This window comes from Sminthopsis crassicaudata, chromosome 4 (genome assembly GCF_048593235.1).
Source record: "Sminthopsis crassicaudata isolate SCR6 chromosome 4, ASM4859323v1, whole genome shotgun sequence".
Lineage (NCBI taxonomy): Eukaryota > Metazoa > Chordata > Mammalia > Dasyuromorphia > Dasyuridae > Sminthopsis > Sminthopsis crassicaudata.
In genome coordinates this window covers 163,181,504-163,204,997 of record NC_133620.1, presented here as the reverse complement: position 1 = coordinate 163,204,997, position 23,494 = coordinate 163,181,504, and the positions used below count along the sequence as shown (strand labels likewise).

Genomic DNA, 23,494 nt, shown 5'->3' with positions numbered 1-23,494 from the left:
ACTCACTCTTCTTAGGGATGCTCAAACTCTAGGTGAGCACATTGCACTTTCATGTGATTGTGCCCCAAGAAAATAGCAAACATTTAAAAAATGTAATAGATTTATCATGTATAGATTGTCTAATCTCCTAACCTCTAGTCAATCTTCCAACTAAAGAAAAGGGAGAAAAAATGAGAACAGTCTTCAAGTTTTATATTATAGGCCAACAGAGAGAAGTACTTATTTTGACAAGCGTTTGTCTTTACAAGGGTGCTGGCCAACCAAGACATCTTGGGGACAAATCTAGTCACTGAAATGCCTTCTTTAAGATGGGAGTTCTTTTTTAAATTTTTTTTCTAAAATCAACTTATTTATTCAAACTTAAAAAATTAAGGAATTTAACAGAAGTCTTAGTTAACCTATTACTGTAAATATATTGTCAACCTATTTAATTAATTATTTTTAAAGCAGTGAAATACTAAGATATAGTTTCAATATTTATTAATATCTTATGTGTTAAATCTAAAATAGTTTTTAACCCTTTTTAATGAAATGGATTGCTTTGCATTTGGTGAAATTTATAGATCACTTCTCATAATTTTAGATGTAAGTAAATATTTTAAAATATATAAAATAAAATTTAAAATAATATAAAAGAAACCAATTATATTCAAATATAGTTATTTATGTGTACCCACCCATCTATCAATCTATTTCTCTATCTTTTACAGTTCATACACCCCAGATTAAGAAGTACCAAGGCACTTTAGGAAGTGCCAAGAATTGATCTAAATCAGTAAATTCATCTTTGGGGAGGCTATCTTTGTCCTCTTAATATGCTACTGAGCATGTGCATACTTCATAGGGAGAAGGGGGACTTTAAAAAATCCCAGATGAAGGCCCATGAACTGTATGCTTATCAAAGTAGTCTGGGATTAACCCTTTTTAGCAAGGAGACTGATGTGATTGCACATCAGCAAACTCTACAATTTTAAAAATATATGTTCTGGAATAGATAGAAGCAAGGGAAGGTAACTGAGCATGAGTACAAAAGAGGGGTATCATCTTATAAATCTTGTGATGAACAGGGACAAAAAAAAATGTCTTTTTCCACTTCTCTCTTCTGGCTATGTATATCTACATCTACATACATATGTGATACACTTTTATATGCATTATCAACATTTTCTCAATCATTTTCATAAATCTAGATGATCAACAAAACAATAAATCAACCCTGATTTGTAGCATCTGCTATTTTCTGAGATATAAGTGCTCAATGGAAATTTTAACAACCAGCTTGAGAGATGTTAAGCTGGCTCCAGCATACCTCTGGGTATGTTGTAGTATTCCCCGAGTCCTCTTATTTTCTCTCAATGTTCTGAAATTTCATAAAAATTCATGAATTCAACTGTCTTCTTCTTTCAGATGACTCCTAAATCTACATATCTAGCCTTCTTCTGTCATCTGAGATCCATTTACACATCTGTAGTTGCCTGATGGACATTTTTGTCCAGATGTCTCAGGAATTGCAAAAACCATTTCCAAAAATACTATTTCACCTCTAAGCCCACTGATCTTCTTAACTTTTCTTTTGCTGTCATGGATCCCATCATTCTTCTACTTACCCAGGTTTATTATCTAGGAATTATTTTTGGCTCTTTATTTCTCCCTTATCACTCATACAATCAATTGCCAAGTATTTCCATTTCCACTCCCATAATATATCTTTTATTTGTCCACTTTTCTCCATGTACACCACAATCACCTAAGTTTAAATTTGACTCTTCTTTTATAGGAGGCCTTTCCCAGACTTTTAAAGTCTCTTCAATAAGTTGGAGTTATCTAGTCTATATGAAATATATATTAAAAATCTAAAAGCACAATTGCCAAAATTACATCTCTAAGTAAATGTGCTGAATGAAACAACTTCCTTAGAACTAGAAGCTGGCAAATATTGTTCTCACTTTAAAAAATAGAATGAATGTGTATTGAAAATATTGACATCTCTTTTTATGTAGATTAGGGACTTTATTTTTTAAATTAAAGCTTTTTATTTACAAAACACATGCTTGGGTAATTTTTCAACATTGACCCATGCAAAGCTTTCTGCTCCAAATTTTTCTCTCCCCTAGATGGCAGGTAGTCCAATACATGTTAAATATGTTAAAATATATAAAAAAGAAAACACTGGCATCTTATCTAATACAGTACATACTCTTTGAGGAAGTAAAAAGCATTGAGTGGACAGAGGTGTGAAACTCAAATAGAAATAGATCCTTATGGATGGCATATTTATTTAGAAATTTAACACAATTTAACATTATTTATGTTGCGCTTTGGGGCAACAAGGTATTGGTGTGCTGGGGCTGCAGTCAGGAAGACTTATCTTCCTGAGCTGTAATATGCCTTTGGATGCTTCCTAGAAGTGGTATACTGGGCAAGGCCTTAACCTTGTTTGTCTCAGTTTCTTCATTTATAAACTGAACTGGAGAAGGAAATGACAAACCACTCCAGTATCTTTGTCAATAAACTCCAAATAGATTCACAAAGAGACATGACTGAAAAACGACTTAACAATACTCTTTGTAGAATTATGTACACATTACTATCCTTCATGCCTTCTATCTATATCATGGAGTACACAAAACAGGACTCCTTGCTCTTCCTTTTGCACAATATTTCACCTCTCTGCTCATAACTTTGTACAGGTTGTTCTCCAACCCCATTCCTGCCTCTCAGAATGTCTAGATTTCTTTAAGAGTCAACTCTCGTGACCCTGCCTATACAAGTTTATCTTTGTATTGACTTTGCATGTGTTTTCTAATTACTTTTTTGTAGCACTTATTAGAATATAAATTTCTTTAGGGGCAGAGACCATCTCTTTTTTGTCTTTACGTTCCAAATATCCAACACAGTGTTTAACACATAGTTGTTTCCCCAATAAATGCTTGTAGAATCATTAATTAGTTTAAGGAAGAGCTCCAGGGTTTAATTTTTTGCTTTATTTTGGTTGAACATAATTATCGATTAAATGAAGGCATAGATTGTATTGCTTATCAGATTTTTGGAGGACATGAAGCTAAGAGAAAAAACTGATTCAAAAAATAAATTAACAGGGTGAAAGGAAGAACAAGATGAAGCTAATAAGATGAAATATAATGAAAACAATTATAAAGTCATATTCTTGGATTTGGGGGAAAACTGTTACAAAATACAAGATAAGAAAGATTGGATGGAAAAAAATGAATGCTTTAAATCACTAATGCTTAGAGAAATAGCAATTAAAACAACTTTAAGGTGCTACCTCATATCTATAAGATTGGCTAATATGACGAAAGGGAAAAATGTTAGAGAGGATGTGGAAATAAGAGATCTAACAATACCACTGCTAGGTCTTATTATAAAAGCATAAAAAAGGAGGGAGGAAGGAGCTATTCAGGTAAAAATATTCATAGCAGCTTTTTTTGTGGTAGCTAAGAATTGGAAATCAAAAGGATGCTCATCAATTGGGGAATGGGTAAACAAACTGTGGAATATGATTATAAAAGAATAAAAGATGACAAGAAGGATGATTTCAGAAAGATGTGGAAATATTTACATGAACTGATATAAAGTTAAGTGAGTAGATATAAAGTTAAGTGAGAGAATGTTGTACACAGATACAGCAATATTGTTTAATGAAAAACTGTGAATGACTTAGCTGTTCTTAGCAATACAATGATCTAAGACAATTCCAGAGGATTTATAATGAAGCCTCTAGAGAAAGAATTGATATTGAGTACACACTGAAGGATGCTATTTTTCACTTTCTTTTTTTCTTTTATTCAAGTCTTCTTATTAAAAAACTAATATAGAAATGTTTTACATAATTGCATATGTATAACATATCTAATTGATTACTATCTCAAGGAGGGGGAAAGGGAAGAAAGGAGGGATAAAATTTAGAACTCAAAACTTTAAATAGAAATGTGAAAAAACTGGGAAAAATAGATTTTGAGCAGTAAGTATAATGGGTTAGTAGACAATAAACTCACTATGAATCAGCAATATGTAGTGGTGGCTCAAAAAAGTCCATGTGATCATAGATAGCATTGATAATTTGATAGTAACTGCAAGGAAAGGGGATGGCATCGTATTCTCTCCTAGTTAGACTACAGTTGAAATATTGGTTTCTCATTATAGGAAGAATATTGACAAGCCTGAATACTTTTGGAGGAGGGTTACCAGGTGGTGTGAAAAACCTAAGACCATGCCAAAGAACAATTAATTAGAGGGATTGGAAATGTTCAAGCTGAAGGAGAAAAGATTTAATGGAGAACATGATGCTTATTTTCTTTCTTTTTTGTATTATTCTCTCAATAGTATTTTATTTTTCCACTTACATGTAAAGATAGTTTTCAGCATTAATCTTTGTAAGATTTTGAGTTCCAAATTTTTCTCTTTACCTCTCCTCAAAACAGCAAGCAATCTGATATAGTTTGTACAGACAATCATTGAAAAAATATTTCCATATTAGTCATGTTGTAAAAAACAAATCAAAGCAAAAGAGAAAAACCATGAGAAAGAGAAAGCAAACAACTTTTTTTTAAAAAAAGGTTAAAATAGTATGTTTCACAATTTGGAACTATGTTCAAAAAGTTATCAAACTGTGCATACCCTTTGATTCAGCAGTATTTGGTTTCTATTGGGCTTATATCCCAAAGAGATCTTAAAAGAGAGAAAGGGACCCATATGTGCAAAAATGTTTGTGGTAGCCCTCTTTTTAGTGGCAAGAAACTGGAAACTGAGTGGATGCTCATCAGTTGGAGAATGGCTAAGTTATGGCATATGAATGTTATGAAATATTATTATTATGTTAGAAATGTTGTAAGAAATATAAGAAAAAGAGGATGATTTCAGAGAGACTTGGAGAGACTTACATGAACTGATGCTAAGTGAAATGAGCATAACCAGGAGATACTTATACATGGCAACATTAATAGTATATGACAATCAAAACAATGAGATAATTGATGCCAGTTCCAATGATCTTGTGATGGAGAGAGCTATCTGCATCCAGAAAGAGGACTGTGGGAACTGAGTGTGGATCACAACACAGCATTTTCACTCTTTTTGATGTTTGCTTGCATTTTTTTCCCTATTCATTTATTTTCTTTTTTTTTTAATCTGATTTTTCTCGTGCAGCAAGAGAATTGTATAAATATATTTGTAATATTGGATTTAACATATATTTTAACATGTTTAACATATATTGAATTGCTTGCCATCTAGAGGAGGGGATGGGGGGAAGGAGGAGAAAACACAAGGCTATGCAAAAGTCAATGTTGTCAAATTATCCATGCATATGTTTTGATAATAAAAAGCATTATAAAAAATAGTCTGCTTCAAACCACATTTAGTCTCCATAATTCTATCTTTTGACTTGTTTCAATGTATTGCTGAGAAGTCCCTCATAGTTGATCATCATAGTCTTGCTGTTACTAGATACAATGTTCTCCTTGTTTTGCTTACTTCACTCAGCATCAGTCATAGTGCTTATTTTTAAATAAATATAGCAGAGGAACCAGACTTGTTTTGCTTTTATTCCCATATCCCATGTCCCAATATTTCCACCCAGTAGAACCAATGAGTAAAAGTTAAAGACAAATTTTGGCTCAATATAGGAGTAATTTTCTAACAATTGAAACTACCTTATCCCTCTGTTCCCCACCAAAAATAAAAATTATTATCTTATGGGATAGTGAGTCCCAAATAACTAGAAGTTTTAAAGTAAAAGCTGCAAGGTCATTTATCAGTGATGCAAAATGGGATTCATGATATGTCTGGGGATTTGACTAGATGACCTCTAATAACCCTTTTAGTTCTGTAATTCAGTGATTCTAGGAAATGTTAATGAATTAATGATACTGCTGACATATATATATTAATAAAAGACATCAATGGTTATGGACAACATAAATAAATTTTTCCTCATTTTCCTCTTCTTCCTTCCCTTAGTTACAATTACAATTAGGTTTTTTAATTTTTATTTTTTCTTTCTAAAAAAATATATTAAGTACTAGCATCAAAATTTGTTTCCCTGTGGGTATCAACTTGGAATTTTTCTGAAGAATATTTGAAATTAAGTCAACTTTACCATACCTTTTATCTTAATATTTTATTTGTTTTTAAAATAGATTATTATCATACATAAGTACCATTTACTATAGCAATATTAAATAATTTGAGCATAAAATAATTTTTAGAAAATTTAGGAAAGTCATATTTCTCCTCAGGTACTTCAGGAAAAAAATATGGATTAAACTGAGCTCAAAGAAAAAAAAATCACCTTGTGAGATCTTGGAATCTATTTTTAATGTAACCATCTGTGCTTCCTGTATCCATTATCTTGAAAAATGACTTTCTTAGAAATCACACACAATTGTGATGGAGTAAATCCATTCTCCTCTAGCGACCACAAATGTGTCAGTTTGGGCTAGATAAACTTAAAGTTCCTCCAACTCAAATTCTAAGCTACAAGGATTTTAAATAGTGTATGTGCACTTGACTGACTAATATTACTAGAATGATTTAAAAATTGTTTTCAAAATAAAATTTTGCTAGGGAAATGAATGAAAGACAAAGGAAAAAGGGTGGCCTTATAGAGAAAATTTTGTTGAGTGCTTGTATTTTGGATCAAATCAATGTGAAAATGTGAACTAGTAAAGAGAGCATAATGCTAACAAATACAGTCTGGCTTCTTTCCTCCTGTCCCTTCCATCCCTAGAACTACAAATGTATAAACACATGAAATAAACCATTATTGTGAAAATAGCTTTGAATAGACAAAAAAATGCCCTACTAGCCCTTCAAAGGATATGGTCCTAGAGACATTGGTAACTTACTTCAATACTTGGGTGGCTTTCCCAGGAACATGACTCCTCTTGCGAGAGAATCTCTCTTCGGAAAGTATGATCACCCAAGCATGTTTGACACAGTGAAGGCTCAAATTCAGGTTCCCCCTGATGTCTGTGCATCGCCGAGGGTCCTGTGTATTTCAGGTTGGCGCTCTTTTCCACACTGACCATTGGGCTTTTAATCCATCTTCGTACCTACAAAATATACAACAAAGTGTTAATATATTTGGCTTTCCTTGAAGACTCCTGAGATGATAGTGGATTGATGAATAATATAAATGAAAAGTCAGTTTAAAAGCTCTTTAAGACTATTGTAGAATGACTTAAGAAAATCAGGTTGGCTTTAGGAAAATAAATGAAGGATCTATGATTTTTTCAGGATTTTAAATAAAGAACTATTCTCTCAATTATGACTAGTTTTCATAAGGCAAGTTAAGTGATTTGCTTAGTGCTGCCCAGCATACGAGAGTTAGAGGTATAATCTAAACTCAGATTTTTTTCTTACTCCAAACTAACACTCCACTAGGCTAAGCTGTGTGCAGTATATGATAGGAAAACATTGACCTCACTTTTTAAGCCAGTGTTATCAATAAAATGTTAGAAAGAACATTTTTCATGAAACAAATGTTACTTTTATAGAAACATCTTTCGGCTAAGAAGTGCTTTCAAATACATCGCCATTTCTTTTTCCTACATTTAGAGATAATGTAAGTTCTGAGGACAATCAGTAGTACAAAGACACAGTTGTTCCAAGGATCTTTCTAAATAGTCTCAGAAATGCTTCAGGACTGATGGATTCTGAATACAGATCGAAGAATGTGATTTTTCACTTTTGTTTTTGTGGTTATTTTTCTTTTGGTCAATTTTTCTTTTACAGCATGACTAATATGGAAAAATATTTGACATGATTGCATCTATATAACCCATATCAACTCTAAGAGGAGGAAATAGGGGAGGAAGGAAGAAAATTTGGAAGTCCCCCCAAAAATGCTAAAATTATCTTTACATCAAAGTGGAAAAAATAGGATATTATTTTTAAAAAGAACTATATTTAAAAATTAAGTCAAAATAGATTTTGACACTTCTGTAGTAATTTTGTAAAATAAAAAAAAAGTGGACAGAACACTGGAGTCAGAAATCCAGCTTCAGACTAGTTATATGAATCCACGCAAGTCACTTACTTCTGTTGCAGATTCTTCATCTGTAAAATGGGGTTGTCATGAGAGTCAAATGAAATAATAATTGTAAAATATTTAGCCCAGTGCCTGGCACATAACATAGACCATAAGTCACTTTTATATAGTGCTTTAATAGCTTACATTGCTATAAAGTTAAAAGGTTTACAAATAATTTTACATACATTATCCCTAGCTTTTTAAACTGTGGTTCATGATCTCATATGGGGTTTCATAACTGAATGTGGGAGTCTTGAAATGATAGTTTATTATCAGCAAATGTTTACTTTGTATATCTATTTTATATAATAATATACATGCGGTCACATAAAAATTTCCTAGGCAAAAAAAGATGACCCTCTTTAGAGGGGGAATATATTTAAGAAGCCTGCATCTAATTTAACCCACAAATCTTATGACATAAGTAGTATTATCTTATTTTATAGATTGACAAACTGAGAATCAGAGAGATTTAGTGATTTGAAAGGGTTACTCCGCTAGCATTTGAGGCACAATTCAAGCCCATGTTTTCATGGCTATGTTCTATGATTTATTTACTGAGACATACTGTTTCTCTTTACAAATTTTAATGTTTGTAGCACATTCTTTAAAATAACTCAAGGAGGTAAGTGGTAAGATAAGGAAACTGACTTACCTGCAGTCATTTACCTGTTTATATGAGAGATCACATGTCATGACAAAAGGTTTCCCCAACCTTTTTCAGTTTTTGTACCCCTAGCTTTCACTAAATTTTTCCATTTGCCAAATTCACTATAAAAGGAAATGCCTTTTATTATCCCCATTCAGCACTTTCAGTATGAAAGGGAAATGATGAGTTCACCGTTCATATATACATAAGAAAAAAAGATTAATTCATTTCAATAAAATAATATAATTATTTACTAAATAATACTTCTCTCCTCATAAACAGAGAGTTCAACTTGAAGTCAGGAAGACCTACCTGAGATGCTTAGTAGATATTTGACCTTGATCAAGGACCTCAGTCTCCCCAGACTATCTCTACCACTGTCACTATCACCATCACTATTTATTCTCCTCCTCCAAGCCAGGATGCCTGCTATCAAGCAAGCATCATGTGCTTTTGTATGTTGTTGCTCATTTTCAGAACAACTCTGTGAGATAGGTTGTACATATTTTATTATTTAATATTATTACCCCATATCAAATGAGGAAACTGAGGCTCAATTTAAGCATTATTATTAAAGCTTCAGTTGATGGCAGTTCTAGAATCCAGATCTCCTGACTCCCAAGCCCTGTGTTTTCACTATTCTAGATCTGCTACTGGTAGATAGATTTAACAAGTATATAAAGGGTCTTTAACTGAAAACTTTTCTAAGTTTTTGAAGATTTCTCCAAAAATATCTTTTTAGTAAAGTCAGCATTTAGCGGTTAGTGTGACCAGTTCAAAGTAGTGGAAGAAGGCAATATGACTTGCTTAAAGTCTGTAAATACCAGAGCTAGAATCTGAATCTGGGGCCTCTGACAACAAGCTTAGCACTATTTACTATTTTCCTTAAGTTCCTTCCACATTAAAATCCTAAGAAAAGATGATAGAAATTTCATTAAAGATGGAAAACCAAGGACTATAGGGGTATGGATGAGAAAACTAAAACAAACTAAATAACTTCAAATGGAATGTTGTGTGATTATTATGATCAAGTTTGTCTCCACAAAAGAGAAGAGAAAATGTACTTTCTTCCTTCTTTTAAGGGAGTAATGGGGAACGGGTAGCTACTGGTATGAAGCATTGCTGATCCTATCAGATTTGGTTAACCTTTTATTTTTGCTGAACTGTTTTTTTTTCCTCTTATCTAATTTTATTATTTGTTATAAGAATTAGACTTGGAAGTAGCTATATAAAAGTAAAAGATAATCAACAATTTTTTTTCAAAATCTTTGAACAAAGTAAGAAGTTCATATTTCTTTATTAGGTGTCATAGTTTTTCATGGCTTTTGCTTCTTATCTATAATCTCTTTTTTCAGAGAGAATTTGAAAGCATCCTAATTTTTTTTCTGTTAGAGTTAGCTTGGCCAGGTAAATAGAGGGATGTGCTTGAACTTGAACTTGAACCAGCTTGAACTCGCTGCTGGGAGGAAATCATTAAATTTTCACTATGAACATTTACATCTTAAAAATGGGCAAATCCTACAAATCAGGACTTGATTTACTGTTTTGTGGGTTGTATAAACTTAGGAAAGTGATGAACAAAATGTTAATAATGCATATTAAGCTTAAGAGGGTGTCCTACATACATTCCTTTCATAGCATCCCTCATCCTTGTCAGTTGTTAAACATTCATCAGCATGTACTTGGCTAGGAGCCAAGACTGAACTAAATGACCCCTCCAAGGCTCCTTCCCTCTTTAAATCTATTTTCTTATGATAGCCTCATCTGACCCAAGCTGTATGATTCTGGGCAAGTCACTTTACTTCTAGAAAACGCTCTAGGACTTGTTAGCTAAATCATGAAGTCACTGTTACTCTAAAGTATCTGCCTTAAATATTGGTATTTGCTCATAGGCAAATCTATGCATATTTAGTATTTCTGTGCTTTGTCAGTGGCATTCTGAATTAAGTGCTCAAAGGCTAGAATTGTGGCCAATCAGTTTTCCTGATGTTAGCAGCAAATGTTTTTGATCAAACTTGAAAAAAATTTTCTTAAATTACATTACAGGCAGATCTGTTTTTCATTATTCTTATTGAGTGGGGTTCTTTTGGCTTCAAGTTTGGTAATTGTTTCTATTTAGTTTCTAGACTTATATTATGAAATTAATCTTTTTACTCTGGCTGACTTTCAATACATATATTTTGCCAAGAAGGCTTGATTCTAAGCTTGTTAAGAACAGATTTTAAATAGATTTGTATTCAAGTGAATTTGTAGTCTGACCTGATTTCAAATTTTGCTATGTTGACAAGTAAAACTTATTATTATTATTTTTATACTGAATGATTTTGCTGCTTTATTTTGGAACTTTATCTTATGATCAAATGATCAGCTTGCTGAATTTGTCCTTTCTTAGGAGTTATGATTGGTATGAACAGGCAAAATGATTTAGGTAAAAATTGGAGGGAAAAGTTATATCCCCCTACTTTAATTTCCTGCCAAGGGACACAAAAATTCTATGATTTCTTTCACCACTCTACTTTTTATATCATTTTCTTTACTTAGTGTTCTGGTCAAGACTAGATATAGTAAGAGCAAAAACCACATAGAAAACCAGGATCTCATTAGATTTTTATGTAGTTAAAAAATACTAAATAATCTATTTCTTTGCAGGGGTAGGGGTGGGGGAAGGAATAGAAAACTGACTTGGGTGGAGTCAATGAATTACAGAATGGGTCTACTTAAGATAAAGACTTCTATCATATAAGCAATAGGTATTTTCACAGAATTTTCATATTGAATACTCAGTGATCACTTAGTTCAATTTCTTCATTTTTCAGACTAAGACCCAAATAGGTGGTGTTGGCTTGTCTAACAGCAACAGCAAACAGAGTTGGGCCTGTTTTTCTCTGAGTCCAGCAATATAATTATTGAATTATTGTCTCTTGATATATAAAATATTATCTTAGGATAAGTGAAGACTAAATGAATACTTGCATTTGGGCTCTTCATTCTTTCTGACCAAGATGGCATTACACAGAGTGAATAATAACTCTGAGGGAGTATATTCCCAAATTAGGAACAAAAAGCTGATTTTTTCCCCCCTGACATTTTACAACTAACAGCCTTTCAAACTTGGTCTTGAAAATTCGAGTAACATCTTCATCATTCCTACACCAATGGGAAATGTCAAGGGAGAAAAAAAATCACTTGTAGGCTCCTTATGAAATACTTATGTAGGTGCTATGCTCATACTTCTTATGTATCACAGTTTATTACTTTCCAGTTAAATTTGTGGAAACATCACATATTTTGCCAATAATTTTACAAGTTTGTATGCTAAAAAATAGAGGTAGTCTTCATATATTCCAAGTAGTGCAGAACTATTTAACTTACAAAGAGAAAAGTATTCCTACCTAGATCCCCTATTTAACCTTGAATAGGATGAGTTAATCCACTTTATGCCTTCTGCAAAATGAAGACAGCAATGTCTTCTCCCTTCCTTTCTAACAATGATTTCAAGGAGAATTTTCACAATTGCAAAATAACTTAGTCCTCCAAAGAAGACTGGTATTATATAGTCATTAACTTTGCAATGGTCATATTACCTATTCCCTTTATTTCAGCTTGGTTATCTTGAAATACTCTCTCTTTTGACCCAAATCCTCACATTAACATTAATTTTATCCTTTTTATTCAATGAGGCAATAACTTTGACTCAGCATCCTCCCCCATTTCTGATTAATGATGTGGTTCATGATGTGCTATTCATCAATTCTGTTAGACAGTGAATCAATGTCAAATCTCTGGCCTTTGGTTTGTAGAAAGTATCTTCCAAAACTTCGGAGGGAATGAAAACACAAACTTCCTCTGAGTCTTAGAATGTCAATTGGCCATGTTTGGTTTAAATACAAAAGTCCTTAGCTAGAGGGACCTGTGTGGAGACCACCTGATATTGCAAACTTGTACCTGGAATATGGGATCAGCTGACTTGCTGATTCCTTTTGAAATTGAAATTGTATGTGCTAATCCTGGCCTCTTTTCCTACTTCTAGAGAATAAATAGGACTGTGTTTGTGCTCTTGGTTGATGCTGGTATGTACAAAAACATAGCAACAACAACAATAATGATAGCAGCTGTTATATAGTTCTTTAAGGTTTGCAAGGTACTTTGAAAGCTTATTTGATCCAAACATAGGACATGAGACATATAATTATAGTCTCAGAGTTGGAAGCTCAGATGCCTTCTAGCTTAATCTTTTACCTCATGTAGGAAAACACTTTATGTTATCCCAGTCAAAGCTTATTCAACCTCTGCTTGAATGACTGCCTCCTATAAATACTTATTATAGCTGATCTTTATATGGCACATTCCAAAAGCTTCCTATCTTGAGGTTTAAATTAAGTCTATTCTCTCAAAAATAGTATGATAAATTAGCCCTAAAAATTAGCCAGGATGATGAATAGTGTTCATTCAATTATATCTTTATAGGTTTCAGGGTACAAGTTTGAATGTTATTTCAGCATGATTTTCACAGCCTGATATAATGTTCGGGATAGCTTTCTGGAAGCCCTTTAGACAAGCCTTGGTCTCAGTGAAGGAAATGCAGGAAGATAACCCAGTCACCATGGTGGTGTGAGATGAAGTGAATGTCTCTCCTCCAGTCCTTGTTAGCTCTTATATACTCTATTATAATTACATCATTGTAGGTGTGAATCTTGTGGAATAGGTGTCAATCTTATAGAACTATATTAAGTATTAAGTACATGTACTGAACTAGAGAACTATTAATCACCATGCTAAACTAGATAATCATTGTCTTATCAATTCCACTGAGTTAGCACTTGAAGAAGCCTTGTTTCAAGTACAGAGTTTTGGCCCATTATAGCCTGGGGTTTTCTTGGTGGGGGAATGCAACTGGTAAATAATTCCTCAGAAGGTGACTGAGACACAAATAAGGTAAGTGATTAGAGTAGGGTCATAACACTGGTAAGTGTCAAAAGTAGGATAGATCTTTATCTACTCCAACAAAAAAACTTATACAAAATTCTACTTTATAATATTTTCAGTAAGTAATCAGTCTGCCTTCATGTGAGGACCTTTATTAAGATAGAAAATTCTTGACCTTCTGAAACAATGCATTTTGCTTTTAGATTAGTATGTGTCTGTGTTTACTGTAGTATTAGGGAACTGTGATTTCATTAGCTTAGGCACTGTAGGGGAATCCCAGGTAAGGAAACTCCATTTACTAGGTCAGCACTTCCTCCGCAATTTGTTAATTGAGAGCATTGGTAAGTTGTGGCTTGCTCAGGGTTACGTAATTACTGTTTGTTCTTGTTTTTGTTCAGTTATTTTAAAATACATTCAACTCTTTGTGAGCGAAACTGAAGTAAACAGGATTAAATGACTTGCCTAGGATCACACAGCTAGGAAGTGTCTGAAGGTAGATTTGAACTCAGGAAGACTCATCTTCCTGATGCCAGGCCCAATACTCCATCCACTATGCCACCTAATTGCCCTCATGTTTTATTATAGACAATTCTTGAACTCATGGCTATTTAGCTTCAAAGCTAGTTCTCATATTGCCTCTCCACTTTTAAAATAAATCTCCTTAAATTTGGGTCCTTTTTTTTAGCCCTTTGAGTCTTTTTCTAATCCCTTCCACCTACCTGCAAGCTTTATTTCAGCCATTTTGATAAGTATACCATCATTCAAAGAATCATAATCTAAAGATGAAGTATCATCATAATAATCATGATAGTGTAAGATCTGCAGAGTATTCTAGATAGATCTCTCTTGATCCTCTCAACAACTCTCAAAGTAGTGCTGTTGTTATCCCCATTTTACAGATGAAGAAAATACACCTGACCAGGTAATTCACTTCCCTAAGTCACCTAGCTAGTGAAAGCCTGAAGCCATCTTCCAAGCCAGGTGTTCCTGATTCCAAGTACAGCACTCTAATCATTACTGCACAACAAAGTCCAGACACTGACATAAAACATCAAGTGACAACCAGCATTTTACTCTTTGGGTCTCCTTCAGACTGATTTAAATCCACCTAATCTTGGGTTGACAGTATAATTCCAAGCTTAGCATTCTATCTATTTCTTAATGTCACTATATTGTCACTATAAACTTCTAGCTCTCCACTAGAAAACATATTATTCTATTTCCCTATAAACATAAATACATACATATGCACACATATTAATTATGTACATATACATTATATATATATATATGTTTGTATGTATAAAATCTTAAACTTCAAAATAAGCTAAGTTCTTTGTTGTCTGGTTTGTTTTAGTTTTTGTTTATTTTCTTATTAAAAAAATACACAAAAGTATGATATGTAGCCCCAACAATCCATTAGAATGGAATATTGCCAGATTTGATTAAATGAAATTTCCCAACTTCCAGGGTTTTTCCACTTGTGGCTTGGCCTATTACAAAGGAGGAAATAGGTATTATTTCCAATTTAAAGTGGTTTAGCTCAGGGCTTTTAAAATTTTTTCCATGCATGACCTTTTTTCACCTGAGAAATTTTTATGTGACCTCAGGTATACAGGAATATAAAATAGGTATACAAATCAAACATTTACTGATAATAAATCATAATTTTATGATCCCCCACATTCAGTTACATGATCCCATATGGGGTTGTGAGCCACAATTTAAGAAACTTTGGTTTAGTTAATAACACTATCAACTAGCTCAGTGCAATGTTCTCTGTTTACTCATTCATTAACTTATAATGCCCATCCTGTACATTGCTATTACAAGTCACAGATTCTGTTCATGTAGCTCATTTATCTAGTCTGTTAGTATTTATGATTCTTAGCATCCTTTCCAATCTACAACTCTGTTTCAGAGAATTCTATGGTTATATGATGCCCAGACAATTGGCTAGGTCAGTAAGCAGCAAAGTTAAACTGGTTGACCAAATTAAATGTAACACTCAGCCAAAGCGTTCAGTCTGCTAACATAGAAGAAAATATGTCTGACATAGACAATTTATACAAACTCAGAGCTTTAAAACTAAACTCTTTATTTACAAATCATTTCATTTGCTTTGATTCTCATAACTGTATCAGTCCACTTTTCCAATCGTTATCCTATAGTTAATCAGTTCAGTCTTAAATTATTCTCTATCTTGCCAAACTATATCCTGGATGATCCTTACTTTCTGCCTCCTCCATTAATAATAACATTCAAGTGAAAACTGCTATAAAAAGCCAGATACATGTGCCTAGTAGATCCTCTACAAATTGATATTAATTTCAAGTGGATCGCACTTTAGTAAGGCAATCCTTTTATTCTTCTATAAGTTATTCTCTATTATTTTCTGAACAGAAGCAGTGCCAAAATTTCTCCTCTTTCTCAAGCTTTTCACAATATTTTTCTCTTATTCTCTCAGAATTTTGCTTTATACTTTCCTAAGTAAAAAGGCCATTTGCCATGAACTTCTTCTCTTTTGCTACTGTCTAAAGCCCCCTTGATATAATTTTTTGATCCAAATCTCTTCTTCTTTTTCTAGATTCTAGACTTGAACCAATAGATGGTCATCCTCCTCACCATACTTTCCTTTTAAGATTATGTCCATTTAATCTGTATATGTCTTAATTTGCACATATTTGTTTGAAAATCATCTCTCCTAGTAGACTGAGCTACTTGAGAACAGAGATTGTTTGATTTTGCTTTCTTGCAATTCCAGTTCTTAGTATAATGTCTGACACATGATAGCATAATAGATACTGAAATAAATGTTTGTTGTTTTGATTAGAATTGCCAGTTTCACTGGAACTCTCAAGGCTCCATTCTCTTTGTATCCTTGGATCCATATTCCAACAAATTTCATTCAAAATCATTCATCTCCCACCCTAACCTTGTACTAATGAACACTTTCCTCCCCTAGTTTTTAATCTCATCTTATCTACTGTCTCCTTCCTTGATGTCTAGAAATGTGCCCAGATCTTCCCATCTCTTAAAAACAATTTTCACTTAATTCTATTATTCCTTCAAGTTGTCCTAAATCTTTACTCATTTTATTGGTCAAACTTTTAGGAGAAAAAAGCTGTTTATAATCCTTATTTTCATTTCCCCTTCTGTTCCTTACTTCTCAACCTCTTGCAATCTGTCTATTTTATGTCATCATTTAATTGAATTTGTTTTCTCCAGTTAGTAATCATCTTTAATGTCTAAATCCAATGACTTAAAAATCAATCTTCTTTATTTTTTGCCTCACTATAGTACATGATACTTCTTGTCAATTCTCCTCCTGAATACTTTTTTTTAGAAGAACTGCTATCTAGTTGTACTTTCTCATGAATACAATGAAACAAGACAGGATCAAATACAAATTCTTGGGTCACTGTGCTAAAAAACATTCTCCCCATTGATATAGAACAATTAATGACACTTCTTTAGATCTAGTCATCTATTTGGTTTAGAATCCATTAAATTATACAAGTTTAAGTCATATTTTTCCACCTCATCAAAAGAAGAGGTCTACTAAAATCTAGCTAACTATATGAACATAAACTAATTTGATGTTCTAGTCCTGCAACTCTATAGGAGGAAAAAAAATGAAACATGAGGGTAGTCTGGAATGACCTGTTTTTGGTTAAGGTGCCTTCCTTTTCTCCATCTTCACTCACTCTGCCTTTCGTCATATAATATAGAGTTTACCAGTAATCAAAAATTTCATCACTGTTCCACTATCCCAGTTTGTTACTTAAAAAAAAACCTTGAGATTTTTGCTCTTTTCTAATCTTGGTTTATTTTCTCATATTTGAAGAGATTTCAAAAATCCTTAACTACTAATGCTTATTAGTCATATCCATTTCAGTTACCCAGGTTGCAATTTATTTGACCCTAGTAACTAAACTTTATCAAGGGATTCCACCTCATTTTTTTCCTTTGTCTTTTAGTAGAAATCCACTTGGTTTCCTTTCTATTCCCCTCTCAAATTTATATAGCCCATATTGTCTAAATGAGGTTATCATGAAAAGCACTAGAATTCTCAGGATTTCACACTGTTTTTAATTGTCAGCTTTGTTTTTCAATGTCTCCATATCTTGAATCCCTAACTAAACTATAGATTTCTTGAGGGCAGGAAGAGTATCTCTGGATTCTTTTTGCTCTCTAATGAGCCTAGAATAATGTATTATTCACATGGTAGGAAATCAGTATATATTTTGATTGATTTTCTAACATAATAATCATTTTTAATTGACTTGTGGATCTCAAGTGCTTATTGAATGACAAATCATCATATTTTTAAAAATGAAAACATGATTCACAAAGAAATAAAGTAACTGAGGTCAATTGCTTTTTAGTAATGTTCAATTTTTGGTGAACCCTTTTGGGATTTTCTTGGGAAAGATACTGGAGAAGTTTGCCATTTCCTTCTCCAGCTCATTTTACACATAAGGAAAATAAGACAAACCAGGTTCACTTATTTAGCCAGGGTCACATAGCTAGTAAGTGTCTGAAACCAGCTTTGAATTTAGGAAGTTTCCTTTCTCCAGACTCAGTATTCTATCCACTATGCCTTCTCAAATGACCTAGAATTAGAAACAATATGTCTGATTGTCACATTTACCCTGGGCAATGTGGTCTCTTGTGAAAAAAATGAAGTATTCCCAGGGTGTGTATGACAGGCATGCCCTAATGGGTATGGCTCCTCTTCCTTGTCTCTTTGGAATCTAGATGTGAAGTTCCCTTTTAAAAGTCAAGTTCAAGATCAATTCTGGAACAAAGACTTAGGAAGTCAAAGTGGATTTGTTAGTTTATTTAAAGAAAAATAAGAGATAGTAAGGGTAGCTAGGTGGTTTAGTGGCTAGAGCATGGAATGTGAAGTTAGGAAGACTCATTTTCCTAAGTTCAAATCTGGTTTCAGACATTTACTAACTGTGTGATCCTGGGAAAGTAACTTACCATTGTTTACTTCAGTTTCACTAAAATGGGCTGGAGAAGGAAATGGCAAAATCACTCAATTATCTTTGCCAAAAAAATAAATTGGGTTTCCAAGAACTGGATATGAGTGAAATAACTAAACAACAACAACAACAACAAAGAGTAGAGAATCCGCCTGAGATATAATGGCATAAATAAGATTCTGGAAGAGGTCACATTGCCCAATGATGATAGGGATAATTGGGTAGATTATTGTTAATTCTCAGTCACATATGAGTTGCTATATTTCTTGGGGAAACAAATAAAACTTTTATTCTACTTGTTTTGCTAGGTGACATGATTTGGCTATCTTTTAATAACAAAAAGAATGTAACCTGATATTGGATAGAATCATAACTATGAGTAAGGATAATTTGGGATAGAATACTGCATTCTTTCTATTTGATTATCTCTGAGAAAGTTAGTTCTTTTGTGATGCAGTTTCCCCATCTGTAAAACAAAGATAATAATTACATTTGCTGTAAAATATTATTTGGATAAAATGAAAGACTATATCCAAAGACTTTGTGAGCCTTAAAGTCTCATTATGTCAACATATAATAATGTTATGTTTACTATTTTATTATTATTTCTATAATTATTATTAACAATAATATTAGAACTAGAATAATATTCAGGAAACACTGATGAAAGAGAAAATAAGACTGGATAAAAATCTATGTTGTTTTTCAGTTATTGACCCCACTTGGAATTTTCTTGGCAAAGATACTAGACTTGTTTGTTATTTTCTTCTCCAGCTCATCTTACTGAAATAGGAAAACTGAGACAACCAAGTTTAAATGACTTGCACAGGTCAATGTCTGAGACCAGATTTGAACCCAGGAAGATAATAGTCTATTTATGGTTATGAAGGATCCACATACCTCAAAGTATGATTCTTTGGACTTTTAGAAATTTTTGTATGCCTCTAAAAATCAGATGAGATTTTTTAAAGGAGAAAATTTATAAAACCTATGTGCTTTGTTGATTGAGGAAATGGACAATGTTTGACCTTCTTTTCAAGGTGTTTCTTATCTATCTCTTCCTGCAATTGGTCATTTTATACATTTTTAGTGTTTGGCTGACATGAATTATTTGTTTATGTAAATACATTACCCTATTGTCTGTAAGACTTTTCCTATCATAAGAAACTGATAGAACTGACTTTATTCATGAGAGTTCTCCTGATATAATCAAATGCCCTTTTCTCCTTCTGTTTATATTTTATTTTCTTACTTGGTATCCTAAGCATAAATCATCAGTCTGGCATTTTCCCTACTAAATAAATCAAATGGCGGAGAGTCTTGGAATAATTTCATGATCTTAAGGATAATTGTTAGAAAAAATCCATTTAGATAACAATTATAAGGACTGAATGAAGGGTTCTTTGTTCACACTGAGTACAGTGAGCTAATTCAATTGAAAACAGTAAATGAAAGGGAAGATGATTACATTTTGGATTGGGATTTCATTACTACTCCCTGATGTTTCTGGTGTCTAATTTGTTGGGTCCTGTTGCAATGGGATTTTTATAAAGGATTCCATTTGTCAGAGGAACACAAAAATAATCCTTACCTTGATATCTGATTTATGGGTAATATACTTTTCAAAATGGCAAATAATGTTCAAATATCAGAAATAATCTAGGAAAAAAAAAGAAGACTAGTAATGGAAACAAGGGGTGGAAATAATAAGTTTCTTTAGTTTGAATTTCTATTCTTTAAACTCTCTCCATACTTCCCTCTTCTCCCAAGTGTTTTCTTATAGAAAAATTGGAGTTAAATCTAATCTTAGCAAGAAAGAATCATTTGGTTGCAAATAAGGAACTCTATAATGGCTCCTCCCCTTGCCCTACCCTGGAGTCTGCCTCTCTGTCCCTCAGCAGCCTTGGTAAGTACTCCACAAGACAGTGTCTTAGCTGAACCTTCAAATGAGGATATACTTCCTGCCACCAATTCTAAGCGCTCGAGCACACACACACACAAATTCCTGGCTTTACTAGGCTCTAAGAATATTCTTCAAATGGAGCTGTGATCTTAGCTATTTCTATACAATATATAATCATACAAATTATAAGCTATTCACCTCTACCCAGTCTGGGAGCATGCACTTTCTTGTTCTTTCATAAACTCACCACAGGTGGTTCACCCTATGGGGAGGAGGATTTCTTTGCTTGCTCTTGTCACCTTAAGGATACTACTAGACCACTCAAGTTTTCTACTTGTCATCTCTTACTCTTTTCATCTTCTCTTTTGATCACATATTTTCTTTATGACATTCTTTATTTTTGTTCTTTGAGTTGCTATGGATTGCTCATACCTGTTATAAACCTCTCCATTACTTTCTATATGATGTTCAGTATTAATTCTTTAGAGATTTTTTGAAGTCAGAGTTCAAATCTTTTTTTTTATTCAATATTCACGTGACATGAGGAAAGTAATTTCTTTCTGAGCTTCAATCTCCTCAACTATAAAATGAGGTAATTGGACTTGGTGATTTCTAAAATCCCTTTCAGCTCTAAATGTATGATCCTGAGATTCAAAAAAATCAGAATATTCAATTGTAGTACAACATATCCAAATGGAGAGGATCTGAACAATGTGTATCATAGAATCATATTTTTGTTGTTTGTCCTTTAGCATCATAGAGTATTGTTTTGAAATGCTCATGAATTGTATTTATGAGGCAAAGCTATACAAAGTTATCAGCTTCACTCTCAGAGTCATCTAAGTCTAATGGCAAGACAAAAATCAAGGTGACTGGCATTGGCCAGGATCCACCTCATAATCTCAGTGTCTTCAATATCTCATCAAGCTTTAAGTGCTCCTCAGTTGCCCTCCTGATCATTGAAACAAATTGTTTTCATCTGTCCATTCTGCCAATAGAAATCTTCACGCGCTAGGGGGCAGGCATCCCCCTAACTCACGGATGGATTTGCAGCCTGTTGGTTACCTTGAACCTGGTTTAGCCCATCTGTTGAGATATTTTTATAAGGGCATGTCTGCTGCATATGTTACAGGTTATTGGAATCACAGGTGAGAGTTGAACACTAAAGGTAAATGAGCAGCCCTAAAAAAAGGGCTCAGCAAACCTAAGGGGTGCCAATCCTCTCTGAACATTTTATAGATACCTAGGATCAGATGGGATTGTAATCTGGAGTTAGAAGGATTCTTAGAAGTCATCAGTTCCAATCTTCTCATTGTATAGAGGGAACTAAAGCTCAAAGACATGAGACAATTTGTCAGGATCACAAGCTAGTATCTGAGAATGGGTTTGAATCTAAATCTTTCTGGCTTCAAGTCCAGTGGCCCATCTACTACACCAGGCTGCAATTCTGGAATTGGAGATACATCCTAAAATGTCAATGGCTGCAGGGTTTATAATGCAAATTTTGATAATGGTCAGGTTGTCAGCTCAACATTAAATGTTATTTAGTCACGTAGCACAAAAGCTCAAAGGAAAAAGTGAACACTATCTTAGTAGATGGAAAATCAGAAAGAATTTTCAAGAACAAAAAATTTGGGTAAATAGCTGTATTCTCACAGAAACTACTTATGGGTAATATAAACAAGCATGCTCTATTAAGTGAACACTAACTAAATGTTGTTGATTGACCAAAGGACCATTTTTAGAAGTAAGCAAGAACACTAGTCTAACTTTCTTTTGAATACCTTAGGGAAGCCTTGTTTAGGAGTCCCTCAAAGACCAATAGCAGGTAATGAGTATTCAGAGGCCCACTAGAGATAATCACAGGGTGAGTGGCTCTGCAATATGACCAGGAGGATTAAAATCATACTAAAAAACTTAACCAGAAAATCATTTCACATTGATTTTTTTTTATTTGTTCCTCCTGAATTTAGATTATAATTTCATTTCACTAGTACTATTTCTATTGATACTTAGGATCCATTAATTCTTTTGATTTCCCATCCTCTAAGTTTCTCATTCTCATTCCAAAGGGATGTGGGATAATGGGAAACATGTTTCCTTTTCCTATACAATGTTTCTGTAGATGGAGAATAGCACTATGGAAAGAATGCTGAATATGTTAAAAAAAAAAGTTTAAATTGTAACTCTGTCACTTACTATCTATGTGAAGTTGGACTGGTCAGCTAACCCCTCTGACTTCAGTTTCATCATCTATAAAATAGAGAGTTTAGACTAAGACCTTTCAAACTCTAAATTTGTGATATTTATTTTCATGTCACCCTAAATAAGGGTTTGAGATGGCCATGGCTTTGAAAGGGATATAGTCTCCCTCCACTTCTAACTCATAAAATCATTATTTTTCTCTAAGGACTGCCTTTCTTTAAGTTATAGGTCAAGCACTACTTTCTACATAAAATCTTTTCTGCCTTGTTCCAGCTTTTAGACAGATAGGAAATGGTCAATGATTCCAGTACAGTGACTAGGAAAATAACATCTTAGAAAAATCTAAGTATGTGCAGAATAGAAAGGGCAACAGAAAGGGGAAAGTAGCTGCAAGGCCTGAACTTTTTACCAAAATTTAAAGAGGGGTGAACTTATAACTCAAATAGAAACTATTTTTGCTTTTCCCAAATCAAAAGGGATAAGGGATAGTTTTAAAGGAAGTAACTTTGATTCGACTTGGAAGATAGAAATAGAGTTGACTAGTAAGATAAACCATAAGGGTCAGAACCTAGAAGATCTGAAAAAGAGAGTGCTTAAAAAGTACTATTTAATTCCATAAACCTGTGCAAAACTTGTTATTTAAGTCAATTTTTTTGAGATCTATCCTGATGACTCATTGTAGTATGGGGGCGATCCCTGATTCATGATAGCTATGCCAATAGACTATGATCTTTAAGTATGGCCAGACAAGAGATTTCTGAAGAATT

The 23,494-nt window shown here is 33.3% G+C and overlaps 1 protein-coding gene across 1 annotated transcript in view; it reads right to left on the bottom strand.

The window, feature by feature from the left end:
* Positions 1 to 23,494, bottom strand: part of SGK1 (serum/glucocorticoid regulated kinase 1) — a 159,231-nt gene that overhangs the window by 101,745 nt on the left and 33,992 nt on the right. Inside the window, exon 2 of the mRNA XM_074309781.1 lies at positions 6,867 to 7,073. Coding sequence (XP_074165882.1) covers positions 6,867 to 7,073 — 207 coding nt within the window. The remainder of the gene's footprint in view (positions 1 to 6,866; positions 7,074 to 23,494) is intronic.